This window comes from Mya arenaria, chromosome 8 (assembly GCF_026914265.1).
Source record: "Mya arenaria isolate MELC-2E11 chromosome 8, ASM2691426v1".
Taxonomy (NCBI): domain Eukaryota; kingdom Metazoa; phylum Mollusca; class Bivalvia; order Myida; family Myidae; genus Mya; species Mya arenaria.
In genome coordinates this window covers 12,347,484-12,368,808 of record NC_069129.1, presented here as the reverse complement: position 1 = coordinate 12,368,808, position 21,325 = coordinate 12,347,484, and the positions used below count along the sequence as shown (strand labels likewise).

Here is a 21,325-nt window from a genome sequence, read left to right as displayed (position 1 = left end):
TACGGTCTTGGCTAACATAAGAACAAACATCATCTAAGGTCATTACTTGAATTAACGATACAAATTTGACACTGCCTGAACATTCTGATCCCATTCAATTGCAGATTGGATACACTTTCAGGTAGAACAATTCTTTCTCACATTTCCTTTCACCATTTTTATTAAAGACAACAGTGCAAGAATTTCAATAATGAGTATGGTACATATTACAGTGAAATAACGTCCCGTTAAACAGTCTTTGAAATAAATAGCACTTTCCAACTGCTAAACCCACACACTGACCAACAACATTAAAAAACTTAACATCAAGGTTTGATAATTTTATACCACCATTAAATATAGTCTCTGTCACCTTTAAATGATGGTTCACTCCAGTTAACTTGGTGAAGAAATTATATGCAGGAGATCCAACATTAAGTTTATCAGACAAGGCTGGAATTTTGAGCATTGATGAAATAGCATTTGCAATTGAAATAACAGGGTTTTGTGTTCCATGAAATAAATTAACAAGTTTTCCATTTACACTTTCAAAGGAGAAACAAGAGTAAACCCACAAAGGGCCCAACTGTTGAACAGTGTCCCCAAGATAGAGAAGCTGATGAATGTTAGCTGACATATGCTGATCTCCATACAGGCTGGCATACATTCCACAAAATTCAATAATCATATCTTCTGCATATTCCAGTTGCTTAGTTATTATATTAATCTGAATTAAAATATATAAATATGGCTTCAACAAGTACATGTAAAAGGTAATGGTGAAAAAAATCAGTTCTTATGACTCCATAGAGTAGTGGTATAAAATAATAGAATAGCCAAGCTCTGTACTCTGAAGCTTTCCAGTGGCTGGAATGTTCCTTGATATTACTAAGATGACATTTTATAAAGTATAGCGGTTTAATTCTTGCTTAATTACTGTCAACGAGGGACACAACACTTGACATTGAAAATGGCATAGCACTAAACTTGGGGTCAAACCATAGCACAAGCAGTCTTCAAACAAATCTTAATAACACACAGTGCATGTAGTCTATAGCATTTCCTTTAATGATATCTGGACATATATTGCCCCACCATAAAGGCCCTAAACACTGTCTTATTCCTAAGCAATGCCTCTTCTCCATGTTTTATAAAATCACTATGAGACCTAGTTGGACCATCAAAGTTTTCCCCAATAAATGGGAATGTTCTTGCATGTCCTTTTACCTACAGCCAACACAGTCCCTGATTGCAAACATGATGCACCGCCATACTGACCATTAAACTGAGTCATGTTTAAAACCAAACACTTTGCTGGCAAGTCACATGTTCCACACATTAACAGTCCACGAATATTCAAATACTTTGAACAGTGATTACACAATATTGAAAAACCAGTATGAAAAAATGATGTAAGTGTGTCATGAAAAGGCTTTAAGAAAAATGCCATAGATGGCTTAGACTTTCCAAACCATAAGCCAGCAAACAGAAGATTTTCCTGCAAAAAACGTTCAGTGTTAGGCAACTCATTAAATGCTAGGAATATCGGCCAGATACTTACCTTTGATGACTTAAAGATACTCTGAATTTGAACCTGCATCTTTAATCTGTTCAAAGCAAAATCAGGTTAGGTTTTGATGCATTTTCATAAATGAACAATCATAAATTAAATACAATTTATAATGTATTAATGCTGCATTAGAATGTGAAACTGACATATGATCATATGTTACTGAAAATGCAGTAATTCAGTTTCTGTCTGACATAGATGTTTGATGCTGATATTGATGCTCACTAGAAACTTGTCGCGTTTCTTGCTTTAAAGTCAGCTGGCGCAGCAATGGAAACCTCTGTGCAATCAATTATAGAGACACATTTCGGATAGGTCTCTTTGAAACACTGCGGTCGGGAACTCATAACTTCTTCTCGTTCAGGCCAGTGAATGAGGAAGGTCAACTTTTTGGCCAGAGCTGGAAAGTTGTATCATATAAAGTTAATAAATGTTATTAGGCCTGGCATAGTCAGTTCTTTATTTACTTACATGCAAATAAAATGAATCAAAATAAAGAGGCTGCCTTTATAAACCATTTGTTTAGGAATACAGCTGCCGTCAATTGACTGTAAACAAACTCAAAGACCAAATAAGTTTCAAAACAAACATAAATTTCAATATATTCATAAATGTAAGTATCTCAGCATTGACAAAATGATAAGCTTGCACTTTCATAAACTTGGCGTCCTACACCATAGTACTATGTCTTTTAAGGTGTCACCACATCACTGACCACCAGTTTCTATTTCTTACACCTTGGGCATAACCATCTACCCCTTGGTTTCCTTTTCACATTGACACAACCATAATGACACTGGCAGCCAATCTGGCAGTCCTCGTTGGAGCACAGGATCATTTTCCCATACTCACGTTCCTCACATATGCACCAAGTCTGTACATCTTCAGTTGGCGTGTTCACTACTTGTTTGTTTCTCAGCTTTGATGTCATAAATTCAGGGAGGAGGTGGTGAGACAAAAAAGCATTACACTTCTTTTCAAGGTTGTCAATGAATTGACTGTATCTTTGAACTCTAATGATTACAAGACTGGGTGTCCCAGAAGGCTGAGTCAGAACTACAAAGTCACAATACTGGACACCATAAACCAGCATCTGGAACTGCACTTGAGTATAGTATCTGTGCTTTTGTTTAAGTTTTAAGTTCTCATCAAGGCAGAATTCTTTTCATTTAGCAGCTTCTAGTGTCATTACAGATTTATGCTTAAATGGACATTTGATCTCCAGTGTGCCAATCCCACAGCAGACACAACTTACAACGCCGTCAGCTGTTGCTCCCAAGTATGGGCTAGTTTCACTCACCAAAAATCCAGACTGAGAACAACCAAAGTTTGAATGTTGAGACTTAACATGCTGTTGGTACATGTCACTTGCACTGGATTCATTGTCAAGTCCCCACTTTACGCAATCCTTCTTGCTGAGGTCATATGATTTGTATCCAGCAACACGCATCGCCAAGTTATCTGGGCATGTAGAGTTTTTAGTTTAAACATATTTTATTCATCAATACATGTCAAATACAATGTAAATCAAATACAAGTACAAATTTTATGAAACGGATGAGAACGAAAGATAAATAAATCTTATAATGTTCTTCTCCAATGTAGAGTTTTTAAGAGTAAGAATATCATGAGCCTTTGTTGCTGTTATTCTTTCTTTCTATGATTATACCACAAAGGAGAGGTGAACTGTCCTTTTGTCTTGTTAAATAGAGTAATCTCTTGATCAGATGTAACTTTAGTAGAAGAAATAATGTCTTGTGCCTTAGATCGGAGTTCATTTTCAGGGAGGTTTTCATTGTTTTTATTGTACAAGTTCATGGGAAGCAGTGGAAGTGGATCTTCTCTGATTGGTGGTGCAAGTTTTTGGTTTGGGACAACACTTGGTATCAGGTTGAAAAATGATGCATTTTGACATGCGGCATACAGGGCCTTCAGCTGTTCTTCACATGGCAGGGGATCGCGACTCGTTGCGTTGACTGACTCGACCTTCTTTTTTCTGTTCCCGAACAGGTGTTGCATCTTTGTTACAGGACTTGGGTCAACCTTATGTGTAAATATCACATGTTATTCATAACCAAAAAAACTACAAGTGCAATTACTGTTGCTTATGTATTATTTTGCTTCTTAGTTTTTTAATAACTTAGGTAGAGAATGAAACATTCTTGGTACCAATAAAAAGGAATGCTGAAGCAGTTTCTAGTTGTTTTCAGCAGGTGTGGGGGATCTGATATGAAGAATATCTTTCTTTTGTAATCATGGGGATTTACTGTGTAGTAGGTTTTGTCATTTCCTTCAAAATTATGCAGCCTTAAAAACTTACTATTAGATGAAGCCTGTCACATGTAAGGCATAGTACTTTTATTTTAGCACACTTTTCTACATACCACACTGCTTATCAAATAAATGGATATAAGTAGTCTGCTGTAATACTTTTGGTGGCATATCCAGCTAAATGAAATTTGAGATTAGTGAGTCCACCAACGAACAACTAACATGTATTTTTGCTTATTGTCTGTCTGTCTATTTCAATTGATATTCTAGGTTTAGAACATCATTACCAACCGAGTCCAAATCCACAAAGCCATTCAGTTCACCAGAATGTGTATTGTACACAAGATCTGCCTTAAATTCTGATCTCATCAACTAATAAAACCAACCCAAGATTTCAATTCCTCTAAATATGGTCCATTTTTTTTCCGTTTCTTTCTTTTAAAAGCTTTACAGTTTCTGCTGTTATGCCGTTTGTACTCTTTGTGAAGTGTGAATTATCGAACAGTGTGTGTGAGCTTGGCATTTTAATGAATCCGCTTTGGCGCAAAGCCTTATAGCTTTTGTTTGATGTGTGCTGCAAATATAGGCACCATCGAATGATCATTGGATGCCATCTGATGCCATTGTTTTTACTTGTTGATTTCTTCCACTGTTGCCAGAATGTTTTGAACCTCTGAAATGAATTTTCATCTGGGTATGCTGATTTACTTTTGTATCACATGTAGCCATCAGATCACAAAGTTCAAATGACTCAACAACCTCACTTAAGGTCTGTCCCTCAACCTGGATTTTTTGTTAGCTGTCTTTTTAACTTTCTTGACTTCTGACTTGAGGTTTTTTGTTTCATTTTTCTGCACATTTATTTTCATCATCAACTTTATTTTGCCCATATTTGAATGTTTATAGTTAAAATGTGTGAATGGTTTCCTTATTGAAGATTTAGCTGCTTTCTGTCAATATTCCCTATTTCTCAGCAGTGCTCTAACTCTGCTGCATTCAATACACCAATCGTTTTATGTCATTAAAACTAAATCACACTTCACAGTACAGTCAGTACTGTTGTAAGGTTTCATCAGTACTGTCCTGAAATTACTAATTTCTAAATTTGAAACTGCCTTTTTAAATAAATATTTATATGACATTTTTAACTCAGTTGCCAAATTTTTAAACATAAACCCTGTTTCATGGCACATTTAGGTAAACTAAAAATAAAACATATATAAACATAATTATATAAGGATTTTCCTTGTTATGCTACAGATGTCTTTTACTGTTGAGTTTCGGCATTAGGCCATTTATGCAGCTACATCCCCAATAAACTAGGGATTATTCATATTTGCAGCCTTTAGCAATTTCAGGTATGGGGAATCAGTTTCAATTAATAACCTATCTGATGGGACTTTCTGCGGTGCTACTTTTTGTTTATTGTCAAAGGACCGGACCATTCCAAGAAACCCAAAATTAGTCCAGTCAGTAAGTGAGCATTTTTAGGTCAACCTCAAACAAATTGCAACAGAAATGATTTTTAACGATTTCAAAAGCCTAATGATATCCAGACTACCACAAAAAAATCTAGTAAAATCTATAAAGGCGAACTTTATTTTTTTTTAATATTTCTATGATGACCCAAAACAACACGAAAAAAGCCAGTAAATTACCATTATCCATGTAAAATTATACAATGCATAAAGAAAATATTATTTTACATGGCTATTGATAATATGACTTTAAATAATATGTAAAGTAAATAAAAAAGCTTGTTTATATCCATTTTATCCAATACTCAAGCATTTTTTATAGAATTTAAGGGGGGTATTTACCCCACCCACCATTTCCCAAGGCATACGGTTCACATCATATTTCTACAGTGCATAATTAGATTTATACATCAAACAATTCTGTAATACTTGTATAACTATAAACCAATGTAAGTCTTGATGTTTCATCAAAGCATTAATTTCTTAATCAGCTATAGATCTATATGAACCAACTATCGAACAGGTGGATCTAGAGCAGTCGCATAGTTAATCAAGGGTTAGACCGGATCCATGCCGATTGATACTTGCACATATAGATTTAAAGTTTTCTTATATTTTAGTGAATCTGGTGAAGTTCAAACAGAGGAGAATAAAGCACTAATTTCTTATTCAGCTATAGATCTACATGAACCAACTATCGAACATTTGGATCTAGAACAGTAGCAGAGTTACTCAAGGGTTGGACCGGATCAATGCTAATTGATATTTGCACATATAGATGTATAGCTTTACTATATTTTTGTGAATCTGGTGAAGTTGAAACAGAGGAGAGTTTTTACAGATGACAGTATTTAACTATTAGGTGTAACCTTGTAGTATGATAAGTTGTATGTACTTTGCACCTAGAGTGTTTTAAAGTACATGCCTTAACCCTGCCTAAATCACCATTATACCTATTCATCGATGTAGGCGTCATCCACCATATCCGGTTCTGTCGGGCTGTGTACATTTGAACACTGAATGCCCTTGCATTCCCCACAACCCACAGAACAGTCTAGTCCATGTTTTCTGCAGGTGCACCTTTTAGAGTCACAGTTACTTTTACAGTTACACTTGATGATTTTCAATAGGCTCTCTGGCGCTGATGATATGTCTGTTTTTATTGGATACAGCATCTGGTTCCTGACATGCCATCCCCAATCTGTTGGCAGCATATCATCGGCGTCTGTAGTCCAGCACTGGACCTGGTAGTATACCCGCAAAGAGTGGAACTTCACTGCTGCTGATGTAGGTGGAATTGAGTGTACTTGAACACATGTAGTGCCGATTGCTACTTTTCTGGCGAACTTTCTAAATCTAAGGAGGTCTAATCCTTCGGTCTCATGACCGCCAAAAAGAGCAACCATCACATTTTCACCTGCTTTCTGAACTTCAGATTTGTCACTCTTGGCATTGAAAACCTTCGCATATGTCAGCATTTGGCTATCTGTCTTGAACCGCTTAAGTGCTGCCCCTTTACCGATTCCCTGGATTTTAGAAGTAGAGTCACAACCAGTATATGCATGAATAAAAGGCAGCATTTTGCATACATTGTCTCCGATTAGTTCTTGTGTTTTTTGTATGTCCCACGTCTTAAAAGATTTCCCCGCATGCTTCTTAGAGCCAGATCTGAAAAGTATGTTGAAGCTGTCATGGCTTGCATAGAAGCACAGTAATACAAGAAGATCGGTATCTTCTCCTATCAAGACTGTTTTGCATGTCTCAGAACATTCAATTGTGGTTTTGACAATGAGAACATCTGCATCATCTGGTGCATGTAACACGGTACAATCATGCTGTGAGAGGTGGGTACCAAGCAGGTTGATGAATCGCTGCTTGTTTTCTGGATTTGACAGAAACTTGTCTTTCTTTCCCCTGAATGGTGTTGTGCCTTTGAAATCAACATTGGTACTTGTGACTCCATGTGAACGTCTGATATGGGCAACGTCTTTAATCGAGGGCCCAGCCATGTATCCATCGAAAACTACAATTGGTTGATTGTACTGCTTTGATATATATTCTGTATATGCATTGCAAATGTCTGCAAATGTAGCACCTTGTGTCCATGGTAACCGGTGAATCAAAGATCCCCCATCCAAAACATACTGATATTGCTGATGATCAGATTCTTCCCCACTGCAGTTTCCCAAAGACCATATTGCATCAGCTAAAGTAGCCTTTTGTGGTTGTTTTGGAAAACCACATGCATCAAACAAGGTTGACGGAACACTACTCAATTCATATTCAAAATAGTGGGATATGTCATCATCCTGTCTAAGTGCTACTGTGATAAGACGTTGAAACAAAAGCTGGGGATCAACTTGAATGGTTTCATCACCTGACAATTTGACGAGTGGTTTTGTGGTAAGTACAACAGCCTGTTGCTTTTTCTTAAACGTATGATCCAGCACACATTTTCCAGCCATTGATGCGATAACTTTGTTGCCAATCTCTGATGAATTTTCAACATCCACAGATGAATCTGCTTCAACGCCAGTTTCAATGTTTCTGAGCTTTGAATCACGTGTGAAAGGACTTCTTTCAAGAAGAAAATCCAGGATTCAGGGTTTCCGCCAGGAATTTCATAAGGCATGTCGGAAGGGGAGGGTTTGGGAGGGGTGTCCCCTCCTGACGTCGATTTTTTTTATATTTTCGTATCCAAAATGGTGCAATTTCCTGCATTTTAAACAAGTTTACAGTTATGTTCCCATGATTTAGAATTACCAACTAAAGTCCGATTAACATTAAAATTATTTGTGAAAAGGTTTAATGGTTTCTCTTCCTTGATTATTGGTATTTCTCAAGTTTTCCGACAATACAATATCGACGATATTGATCTACTCATGTTTCGTTAAGTGCGGGTATTATTTATATTGACACCGTTGACGTCACAGCAAAACGTGTAAAGCACGCTGCATGCCGGAACACAAAAGAGCCCGGAGCAAAGCGACTGCTCGTGTATTCGTATTTAAAGCTGCAACAGCTAATATTTTTAAAGCCGGGTTGGCTAAATAATAACTTAAAGGGAATGTAATGTGTATTTTCAGATTTATTTATCTTTTTCTAAATAAATTAAAAGAACGATAAAATAATCAAAGGTTAATAATAAGCAACACAAAATATAACTTTACACTTTTAAACTAAAGACGGGAACGCGACTCAAATTAATTACAACGACATAGCATAACCCTTGTTAATAACACAGATATCTTAACACGGTTCTCAATTATAATTTAATAATTGGTTAACAAACGGACTCGGGATTAAGAAACAAAATAAAACGACACATGATTTATGTTACCGAAATCAATTAACACTTATTGTTTACTATGCGTTCATAGATGATTATAGGGATGAAGGTCGCAATTACGACAGTGGTGTTTTTCCACACATTCCCATTCTGATAAAGAATAGGAGGAGTTTGGAGGAACCTCACCGACACGCCTTCATGCTGTCGTCGATCCTGAATGGCTGATACAAATGTCGTAATAATCCCGACACGCCTTCTGGCTGTCAGTCAACCGTTGCAATCGCAACAAAATCGTGTATTGTCAAAACTGATGATTGTTTTGATAAGGATTGTCGCTACGCGGATTAAAGCATGTCGGCATAATTAACGCATGTCGGTAATTGGCCTTGCCAGCGGAAGGCACGTCGGGCCCGACAAGCCATAAAGGGCTGGCGGAAACCCTGCAGGATGGTTTGACTGTCTTTTGTGTCCTTCGCAATCCTTGCCTGACCACATTCCTTGTGCTGCTCACTTGTATGATATGTAACTCCACTGAACTCTTGCATACTTTTGTTGAACTCTGCACAGGCAGGTAGAGAAAGTAACCATAGTGCTCGTTGACATTCAGTCATGCCCTTTCCTCTTGTTAGGCCTCCATTAGTCTTCACACTTCTCATCAACACTTGTTCGATTACAAGGTCTGTTGAAAGTCCCGCCCAGAACCTATCACTTCTACGCACTACATGATGACCAGTTTTGAAATGTTCATACACATCTGTGTTAGTCTTTTCGAGAGTTTGCATAGTCTGTAGGTACACATATGCAGATTTGAGATACAGGTTGTGTCCTGCTGCTGCAAAGTAAGGAAGCATTCGAGAAACTGTGTCAAGGTGAAGAAGCCAATCACCAGTTCGCTCCGCTTTTACAAATGATTGTAGGATGTGAACCATTTCCATGTATTGCAACCAAAGAGCTGCTGTTCTGAATTTTCTCATTTCATCTTTGGTTTCGTCAAGTTTTGTACAAGCGTTATCCAGTAACTCGGATTGCGTAATATCTGACATATTTGATTTTCCGTCTGTAAAGTCATCATACAATTTTCCAATGTCACCGATCATACTATCTGGCAATGGAGTGTTGTCATCTTTTAGCTGTAGGTGTTCATCCTCATTGTCCTCACCATGAGTTGAGTTATTTTCATTGGTGCTACACTCTGAAATGTTCAGACCAAACACTTCTGAGACTAATATTGACATAAGTGCATTTTCAACCAGAAGGTGTCCTCTGATACCTCTTGCAACTGCCTTTCCTGTAGCGATATGCATCACAGCGTTTGATGCATACACTGTTTCCAACACTTCATTTAGCCCTGAACCTTGCATCAAATGGCCAATGCTTCCTAAAAAGCTCATGATTGTATGGAAACCGCCTAATCTCAATACAACTTTGTGAAGAGGGCTATCTGCAGCTTCATTGAGTATAACATTAAATGCCTTCCAGTATAAGGGCTGATCAAAGGTGAGTATGGGCGTGACTGCGTACCTAGTTGCATGATTTTCCACAAACAGTAGGGTTGTGTAGATGCATGATAAGTCTCCTGGATCCAAATCGATCATTGGCATGAAAATAACTGAGGCTTTTCCTGGATACTCTCCTTTCTGTAACATTTGCATCAGTCCAGACCACACAGGTCTGTGTGGTCTAATTGGCGCTGTCACTTTAACAAGCAGATCTAGCTTCAAAGTGTTATCTATGGACTTTGTTTGTTGTATTTCTGCATATGTCATTGACTTCGTTTGGCTTGTAGTATGACATTCTAATTTCTCCAGCTTTGCATATGTCCTCCTTCCCAACTGTTCTTCTTTGGATCGGAACAATGGAAGACGTAGCAGGGGTCACACATGCTATGATGCCCATCCCATGAAAGGTTCCGTGGCCATCTATTGTTCTAATGTTGTGGTCAACATTGTCGGCCACGTACTGAACAAAACTACCAGGGACGAATGCAGGAATATCTGTCCCTTTAGATACAGCTGCACTTGATTCAAACTTCTGGACCTCAGTATATGACACACAAAACCCTAAACTGTTCAATATGTCTATCAAAAACTTGGAACCAAATTGGTGATGCAACTGGATCCCTAAACCTAGCTGAAGAGGTGGTATGATGACACGTGGCCGTGTAGCTTGTATAATAGCCTGTCCTATTGATGCAGTTTTTGGCTTTTTTTCACTCAGTATTGCTTGTAACAATATTCGAAGGCTTTCTGGTAAATACTCTATGTTTTTTTCAGTAGAAGATATGTCAGTAGGAGAGGGATATTCAGATTTGTTGCTGTCTAATGCTTTAATGTCACTTCTGATTAACTTAGCAGCAGTTTCTATTATAGACCTTTTCTTTTCCTCACTGCCATTGTTATCTTGCTGTTTGTAAAAGTCATGCAGAATTGAAGATGCTGTATGCCTCAGAGTCACCACATTTCTTTTCCCACTCAAATCAGTAATGATTATAGAATCCCCAAAGTGTTCCCTTAGTTTCTGCTTCAAATGGACAGTACCGAATGCTTCATCGCCGCACGTTTCCTTCATCTTTGCCGCAAGATCTGTCATTGTTATCTGCTCGTTGTCATTGTCCTCTAAATATTTGATTACAGAGTGAAATGCACTCTGTGTATTCAACGAAACAGGTCGCCCCCTAAATCGTTTTTCTGCAGACGAATCTTGAAGATATGTTGCAGGCATGGCTTTCATTGTCCTGAAATTCACGCTGCATGTTTGGTGGTACAGAGCGTCTGCTGCAGGCAAATCGTTTACAGTTTTTAGGCGACTCCTGATTGTGTTAGCCCATTCATCTGCTCGTTTGGTGCATATACTGTTAATTTGAAGTTGAAAGTCTAAAGTTCTGACAGGGTACACATCAGGTCCACGTTTTCTCCCACACAGTTTTGCTGTTTTACCACAGAATAAGCAATGCTCTTTGAAACTGAATAGTTCATTGCATGATCTAAGTTCTCTCGGGGGTGAAGAAAGCTCATCTTTTGATTTTTTGTCGTACTTAATGTTTATGGGGTTGCAGTATTTTTTGCGACAATCTATGTGTACTGATTCACCAGGATAAGTTATCAAACTGTCCGCACGATCTGCACTGGCCCTATTAATGCCATCACTGCCCTTCGTTCCCAGCTTCGCTTTTAAATCGTCATCTTTGAAGATGGTTTTACAGATGACACATGTTTCTTTAACATCACCCATCTGAAATAAATAAACAATTTAATTTAGTTTTATTGAATAATAATTTAAATAAATCTAATATATAGATCTACACATCCACATAACCTTACTCGATCTACTCCTCATGACTATTATGACAATTACAAAAATAATTGGATCAAGATTCGACGCCGAATTTTTCGCCATCTGATAATGATTCAAGATTTTTGACAATTATACAAAATTAAAATTATTCAATTAATACACTGATCAGAACAGTTTTGAATCAGATGCAGGTGAGACAATTGTATCGGCAATGAAAATTTAAATGTTCAATAAATAAACAAAGGAATAGACGAGGCATGCATAATTTGTAGTTCAAAATATGTTTGCTCAAAGTTCAAACTCTGTAAAAATGTTCAATGTCAGACAGGCAAGCAGACAGAACCTTCAAAATAAATTATTTCTGATCCAAACGTATCATATTATAACAATATAACAGCTATGTACTTGCTAAGAAACTAATCATATCTAAAAACTTAAATTATTCCCTTCTTTACAATCATTTCTTAAAAAAGATGGCACAAATAGCCTTCCGTACTTTAAAAAATCGAGCAAAGTCACATTTAGTAATTTCCTTTATTTTTTTTATTTTTAATCATAACCTTGTCATTTGTTTACAAAACTAAGTTTAAATATATATAAGCAGAACTCTCTGTATATTAAAAACTCCGAAATTTAATTAATTATTATTGGTTTCTATTTGTTGATTCCAAACCGCGGAAACTCATGACACTTTTAATTCAGACAGTTTAAATATGTCTGCTTATATCTATCTTGCAGAAATGAATCGTTTATCATTGATTAATTATAAAATACAATGAAAACTGATAAGAACCTTACCTTGTTCCAAGTATGTATCCGTTTTTCCACATTGGAATAAACACTAGCACACAACCTTGATCAAATCAACCAGACGCTTTACACTGTATGGTGAGCTAATCATGTCACTGTATCCAGGGGAAACATATCGATTTTCATTCTTGATTTTCTCCATTTTGCCACAATAGATTTTAGTCGATTTTTTATATGTTGTTGTTTAATCATTTTAGCATTCATTTCTCGAAAAATTGTTTCTGTTGCAATTAGTTTGAGGTTGAAGTATATACTGACTGGACTAAATTGGGAAATTCAAATATCCACTGAAGAAATGTAAATGAAAAGGTTGATTTATGGCAGTGTTACCACTAGTCCTGATGATATCTTAACATCTTTGGTATAGTTCTCCAGGTTCTTTGATTTCATCCCAAATATGAAGAATCACAGGAATCCAGGTTAATTGTTTCAACCATGTTTGTTGAAATGTTCTTTCCCTACTAATTTCATAATCTTTCTGTTTATCTTTTTCGGTTTTGCTCTTTTTTGCAGGCGGTGGCGAAAATCCGATCGGAAATCTTTCCATTTTACTGTTTAAGTTAACTTCAGCGACAAGGTTGTTGACATCTAAAAATGACGAGGATGTTTTTTTTGAAACATCATTCAAAGGGTTATAAAATCAAATTTAGGGACAATATCACAAACCTAAATGATACCTGAAAACCAGTCTGTGATGTCATTCACTCTGTAAAAGTGTGAAATAATACAGATCTCATGAGTTGTGAAATGAACTTTTGAATGCTTTTAAACTTCAGATACAATTTGTGTACATTAGTTTTGAAATTATTAGAGTCAGGCAGACAGACTGCCTAGACGCAAAATCTGGTTGTCCAAACCTAATGAGTCTCAGACTACCTGACTCCCGGTGTTGTATGCTGTCCACTTATATATTCTTCTTGCTCTCCCACTTCTCCACTGGTTCAGTATGATCCAATCCTATTTCTCCCAATGCCAATACATTGGAAAGCTTTAGTTCTAACTTACAAAGAATTGAGTCTATTAACCGATGAAACGTTCTGCAGATGTATTCCTACTGCCGCTAAAAAATCAGACCCAAAATGTGTGTCATCTACAGAAAAGTGAATGGGATCACAGAAATTGGCTATTTCACCTACCACTTCCACCTCATTTCATGTAATTGTTTCCGCAGATGCATTTAACAGATCTTTTGTTGAGTTGAACTTATTTAAATTTAGTCTATACAATATGTGGTCTAAATGAAAATGGCTGACCATGGCCTCAGTTTTGGTTGATACTGGAAGAAATTGTGTAAAGGAGCAGTTTTTAGCTGTACTGTGGATCAAGGTTTAGATATTGGTTGAACTGAAGCTATGTTTGTGTTTGTAGGCTGAACTGTTCTCTTTTCTCTAGCAAAAGTAACTTTCATGGTGTCTGGTTTTCTTCTATAAAAATGGTGTTCTTCTATAAAAAGGTCTGTATAACAGAGTTTGTATGAGTTCAAACTCAATTCTCCAATGCCCAGGAATTATTTGGGCTAAAGATATTTGGGACTATCCCAATTTTCAATTTCTTTCCATGATTCCAAGCACTATTTTTTTGTCTGTAATTGGAACATTCCTAAAGATCTAAACAGTTTCTTGACAATGATGGTACAATTTGATAATGCTACGTTTATGGACAATGTTCTCTGAGATCTAAACAGTTTCTTGACAGTGATGGTACAGTTTGATAATGCTAAGTTTATGTACAATTTACTTGGAGATCTAAACAGTTTCTTAACAGTGATGGTACAGTTTGATAATGCTACGTTTATGGACAATGTTCTCTGAGATCTAAACAGTTTCTTGACAATGATGGTACAGTTTGATAATGCTACGTTTATGTACAATTTTCTCGGAGATCTAAACAGTTTCTTGACAGTGATGGTACAGTTTGATAATGCTAAGTTTATGTACAATTTACTTGGAGATCTAAACAGTTTCTTGACAATGATGGTACAGTTTGATAATGCTACGTTTATGGACAATTTTCTCGGAGATCTAAACAGTTTCTTGACAGTGATGGTACAGTTTGATAATGCTACGTTTATGGACAATTTTCTCGGAGATCTAAACAGTTTCTTGACAATGATGGTACAGTTTGATAATGCTACGTTTATGTACAATGTTCTCTGAGATCTAAACAGTTTCTTGACAGTGATGGTACAGTTTGATAATGCTACGTTTATGTACAATGTTCTCGGAGATCTAAACAGTTTCTTAACAGTGATGGTACAGTTTGATAATGCTAAGTTTATGTACAATTTACTTGGAGATCTAAACAGTTTCTTAACAGTGATGGTACAGTTTGATAATAATACGTTTATGGACAATTTTCTCTGAGATCTAAACAGTTTCTTGACAGTGATGGTACAGTTTGATAATGCTAAGTTTATGTACAATTTACTTGGAGATCTAAACAGTTTCTTGACAATGATGGTACAGTTTGATAATGCTACGTTTATGTACAATTTTCTCTGAGATCTAAACAGTTTCTTGACAGTGATGGTACAGTTTGATAATGCTACGTTTATGGACAATTTTCTCTGAGATCTAAACAGTTTCTTGACAGTGATGGTACAGTTTGATAATGCTACGTTTATGTACAATTTTCTCGGAGATCTAAACAGGTTCTTGACAGTGATGGTACAGTTTGATAATGCTACGTTTATGGACAATTTTCTCGGAGATCTAAACAGTTTCTTGACAGTGATGGTACAGTTTGATAATGCTACGTTTATGTACAATTTTCTCGGAGATCTAAACAGTTTCTTGACAGTGATGGTACAGTTTGATAATGCTACGTTTATGGACAATTTTCTCTGAGATCTAAACAGTTTCTTGACAATGATGGTACAGTTTGATAATGCTACGTTTATGGACAATTTTCTCTGAGATCTAAACAGTTTCTTGACAATGATGGTACAGTTTGATAATGCTACGTTTATGGACAATTTTCTCTGAGATCTAAACAGTTTCTTGACAATGATGGTACAGTTTGATAATGCTACGTTTATGGACAATTTTCTCTGAGATCTAAACAGTTTCTTGACAATGATGGTACAGTTTGATAATGCTACGTTTATGTACAATTTTCTCAGAGATCTAAACAGTTTCTTGACAGTGATGGTACAGTTTGATAATGCTACGTTTATGGACAATTTTCTCTGAGATCTAAACAGTTTCTTGACAGTGATGGTAATCCAAGTTAAATCCCTTTCACTGGATGACACTTGCTATTATAGCAGCTGCAGAACCATGCACAATAAATCGAAAAGCAGGACAAATCAACAAGATGGTTATACAACACAAGTTTTATTTGAACATAATACAAATATATTATTCTTAAACAATGCACATTTATTCAGTAAAACATTTCCGTTACCTCAAAAATATTATATTCAATTTCAATAGCAAGCATACATAATAGTATTATACAACTGAATATATAACTCGTATTATGAAACATGCATAACATAAATAGATTCTACTTGTTTTCGAGTGGGAGCAACGTGATTTCGCCCACCGCGTCTTTGCAGGCAATATACATTTCGTCGCCTTCCAGGCTCGAGCGATCTTCTACCTTCCGCTGTAGTTCGTCAATGCTGAGAAGAGAAATCGAAAATATAGAAGACGACACTAACCCGTTCACGGATGGGAGGCGAAACTGGCAGATTGGCAGACGGCTACCAATCTTGGTGCCTCAATCATTGCTTGAACTGTAAACCAGGATTGCTGGACTTTATCCGACCATTCCAGCATACAGCCCCCAGTCCCCATGTGTTCACGCTGACTAGGGTGTTCGGTGGCGCAGCCGTTGCACTCCGTCCCCTAGTGAATCACCTCTATCATCTGAACAGCCAACGAACAATACGCCATATTAAGTAGCTGTTGGGAATTCTTGACCGCTCCTCTAATTTTTTCAATATATTTTTTGAGCTCGTCAAAAACTAAATTGGCTTCGTCCAGGTCCAGTCTTACACCGTCCTTGGTGTAACGGATCGTGTCGCCAATCATCGAACATTTGCGAATATCTATTTGAAACTTTCTTGTCTTTCAGAAATTATTTTCTTTAACGCTCATCATTAACGTCATTTCGTTTGTCCCTTCCCCTGGAATTTCGAAGGGTATATCCAACGACCTCGATGTCTGACGTTGTTGATATTTTTCGGCAATTTTTATTGCCATTGGCAGTTTATCTATCAAGCCCTGTATGTTGCGTTCTGATAAGCATACGCTGGTTTCCCTTTTCGTTTTTGTTTTTTCTCAGCTCGATAACGAATTTTGACAACACATAGTCGAATACAAGAGAGGCAGACACGTCGGCGGTGAGGCTGGACGATACGAAAATCGAATCCTCTTTGACCTCATAGTTGTCGTCCAATTTCAATGTTTTAAGTTTTATAGCCGAGTCGATGTCTTCTAGCGGTCGTTTTGTCATCTGCAAGGCAAATTTTTTTTTTTCGTAAATATTTTCATTAAATGTATAAACGCTTTTACACACTTCAAACTCATGACAGAAAACATTTTTTCGCGTTATTTTCTGTAAAGAAATAAAATATGTTGTAATAAATAAGTAATTTTCAGTTTAATAAAAAAAACAACAACATTAAACCATTACCATACTTAGTTACGTTGTATACTGTTAACATTTTAAACATATAATATAAACACCTACCTTCGATAAAGAAGCGGATGCTGCAAGTCCGATTCAAGAGTTAGATTTTTTGAATGATCAACACTGCAAAATTGGCCGGGTTAAATAGCGTCTTGGCCACCCTCGAACGGCAGTTGGAATGTTAACACTGTCATAACAAAACTATTAAATTTGATGGATCGGGTCGTTTACCTAATTTTAATTGCTCGAGGACACGTTTCGCCGTCCTAACTAAACTATTAAATTTGATCGATGTACTTGTTTACGTGATTTAGTGGTCACCGACCTAACGGGGTCACCGACCTGACGTTCAGCGTACTTAGAGATACAACCGAAAGATAGGCAACCAAAACATATGCTTATTATGCTCTAACTATTACTACTACCGCCCCATAAAAGTGTTAAGAACTAATATACATAAACATGTAATTTTTACATAAAGGAAATAAAAGTTACACATAGAAATCATGAACAGGAAAAAATGTAAATAATATGAAATAAGAATATTCTCAGGGGAGGAGGAGGTAATCAAAAATTTATTAAGTTTGGCGAGGCAATCGCCCATGCCGAAAAATATCTGACAATGGTCAAGAACAATGTCATTGGCTTAGGCATGTCACGTGATTAAATCTAGTCAAATGATTGGTTAAAAATAATAAACAATGCTAAGAAAATACCATAACGGTTAAAAAGGTGACACACAACTAATAGTTGATTTGTTCAAGTTTATAAATGATTTTATGTTTTTCCACAAAATTTCATTTATATATTGACCAAGGTTAGGTAGAACGAAAACCAGTCTAAGGCGAACTTGTATGGACGAAGGGAAAAACAAACATGTTGATTGAATGAAAAAAGGGCATTTATTCAAAATGCTAGGTGGATAAAACCGCCAACAGGAGAATCCTACACTGTTGGAGTGGAAGTTCAGAGTCGTAGTCCACTGGAGGAGAAGTAGTAGTAAATGGTAGGTCCATTGGATTGTCAACAGTGTCCAATTGGGGGGTGAGTGGGAGGTTGGGTCCATTAGCGTCAGACCTCTGAAGAGGCTGAGTCGGAGCAGCAGTTCTTTTCCTGGATTTCCCCTGTTTTGATTGTTTTCGGATGGTCAGATGAGCCCAAGAGAGGCGAAGCCACCAACGGTGCAGTGTCCTGGACTCCTTGTAGTCAAGTCGCTGTGGCGCAGCATGCACAGGCAGGTGTAGAATTGGCCCGTTTACGTTTCTTTGTGGGCTTCATCTGAAAAAGTACACCCTATAAGTTGTAATATAAAATTGAACAAAACAATGACGGCTACCCAATAAAATTAGAAATATGATAAAACCTGAGTAAAGAAATTATAAGATTACTAACAAATTCAGGTTTAACAGTTACCCAATCATCAAAAGATTCGGTTGTAATATATGACAAAGGTAAAGAATCACAACAGACACAGGAAAAAACTCGCATGTAAACTAAGCCATATGCGAACGTAAGCGTGGCATGGAAGCAAAATGAGTGTATAACGCATTGCATGAAAACTAAGCCATATGCGAGCAAAAGTAACATTGGATAGCTGGCATGGAAATAAACCGTACCAACCAAAAGAAAGGGGATAACGCGTTGCATGAAAACTAAGCCATATGTGAGCAAAAAGTGGGGGGGGGGGGGGGGGGTTAGAGCATCACATGAAAACTAAACCATATGTGAGTCAACCATACAGAAGGGAGCATAGTAATAAGCACGTAAACTAACCATGTACGTTCAATACCAGCAAATATACAAATAAGTATAAAAATATGCACGAAAACTAAGCCATATGCATATATATAAAGAAATGGTTCGTGACGATGTGAAGATGTAATGGTAAAATGCACGACAACTGGGCTGCAGTTGGTCAGAATAAAGTGCACGTAACCACTGGCAAAGTGAGGTAAGCAAGGCACCAATTGTAACAACGTAAACAAAGAAAAAGGATCAAACAAGCAGATACGTATCTGGTATATCAATGAGTGATGGACTTTCGCAGGGCAGCGACCACAGCAGCTCTGATATTGCTAACAAAGCGAAGCTGACCGTCATGAGACAGTTGACAGCCATCCGGGGCATAATCAGACCAGAAACCCTTCAACCGCCATAAATAGGAACGGCAGTGTTTGGTGTTGTTGAGCCTGTCCAGCAGCAGCATGTTAAGGTTGTCAACTCTCCCATTGAACCAATGTATGTCAACTGGAAATCTGGTATGCACGAGACATGGTTGTCTGTGAAGCATATGCAGAACTATCAATTTTGGGATATGGTGAACAAACAATAACGTGTCCACTAAGTTGGTAATGTTCGCTGCAACCGTCAGTGGAGACACATTGTTGGAATACACGTCGTTTTTTCCGATAACAAGAACGAGAATATTCGGTCCGAAATCCGAAACTGTGTCCAAATGATGACGTAAGGTGGACACAGTGGCGCCTGTATATTGAATCAGTGGAGAACCCTGTAAGCCGAAGTGAAACTGCAACGTGCTCGACCGACGAATGAAATTCTGAAGACGTAGGAATGTCCCAAGATTGTATTTTACAATTTTCTGAGATGGGCGCCGCCATCTTGCATCTCGTCCAATCACAAAGGAAATGCGAGAGCGTGCGAGAGCGCCGTTGTGTGAAAGAAATTGTTGTATTATGTCCACTTTGCACCCGAAATAACACCTGTTTTAAGGTCGCCGCCCCGTTATCATTCGTCCATATAACAAATAAAGTACTGAGGTAATGAATGTCACAAAGGAATAACCTTGAATTCCTGGAATCACTGCACAAATAATAAAAAAATTATTAAGTTTGGCGAGGCAATCGCCCACGCCGAAAAATATCTGAGAATGGCCAAGAACAATGTCATTGGCTTAGGCGTGTCAAGTGATCTAGTCAAATAATTGGTTAAAAATAATAAACAATGCTAAGAAAATACCATAACGGTTAAAAAGGTGACACACAACTAATAGTTCATTTGTTCAAGTTTATAAATGATTTTATGTTTTCCATAAAATTTCATATATCTTCTTGAAAAGGTTTTGGATCTAATGAAATTATATTGTGTACTACACATCAGAAAATGATACTACATTCTTACAACACATATGACAATATCTTAAAGGTCTCTAACAATATTATGTCTACCTAGTTCTATTTCAAGATTATGCAAGCTTAATCTGAAACATGTTCAAGTTCTGTGTTTATCATAATTTCTGACAATATCTATGTACAGTGACATATTTAAACTCACTTCTGCATTTACAATAATAATGTCATGAAGTTGTGAGGCCCAGTGTTGGACATATTGATCATGGATACATTGTTTAACTAATGGATCAAATTATGATTAAGCAGTTGCTGATCAAACATATCACCGAATCCAAGGTTATTAAAGGGAACTACTTTTATCTTTGAGGCCGACGATTTTTCATTGTTCACATAAAAATTATCAGCATATGCATTAAAAACCAAAGAACCTTGGTTATTTTTTAATTTTAACCAATATTTGAATGCTCTTTTTAAGCTACTTTACTAATAGGCAGACGCCCTGTTACAATACTACCCTCCAGAGGATATATATAGTTTTAGTGCTTTCATGATCTTTTTAGTTTTGTTCTTTTCAGCCTGGGCTATTGCCCATATTTGATGCTTAATCTTCACCCAAGGCAGTGACGCCAAAGCTGTATATCTTCTCTGAAGTAAAGTTACATCCCCCTTCACTGGTGGTTTGCCGGATCTCAAAGAAAGTTGAATCAGTGGTTTTAATAGGAGCTTTTCCTCGACAGACCATGTGTCTTCTTCTCCGTTTTCTCTGCAAAATTTAACACAATAACCCTAAAAATTATGGAAGCCATTGTTGAGTTCAACATTTATTATTCTTTTGTCAATATGACTTCCTGAACATTTGAAAATACAAAACATTTGTACTTCCTAATACAGAAGATTTTAACTGTAT

At 37.0% G+C, this 21,325-nt stretch overlaps 1 protein-coding gene and 1 pseudogene across 1 annotated transcript; both read right to left on the bottom strand.

Moving 5' to 3' along the window:
- Positions 1 to 2,714: 2,714 nt before the first annotated feature.
- Positions 2,715 to 4,189, bottom strand: LOC128243986 (uncharacterized; annotated as a pseudogene).
- A 3,740-nt stretch (positions 4,190 to 7,929) lies between these two features.
- Positions 7,930 to 12,732, bottom strand: LOC128244668 (uncharacterized). Its single transcript, XM_052962689.1, has 2 exons — positions 12,680 to 12,732; positions 7,930 to 11,818 (listed from the first exon to the last, which is right to left on the bottom strand). The coding sequence occupies exon 2, from the start codon at positions 11,816 to 11,818 to the stop codon at positions 10,313 to 10,315; it is 1,506 nt and encodes a 501-aa protein (XP_052818649.1). The 5' UTR covers positions 12,680 to 12,732; the 3' UTR covers positions 7,930 to 10,312.
- Between the last annotated feature and the right edge of the window lie 8,593 nt (positions 12,733 to 21,325).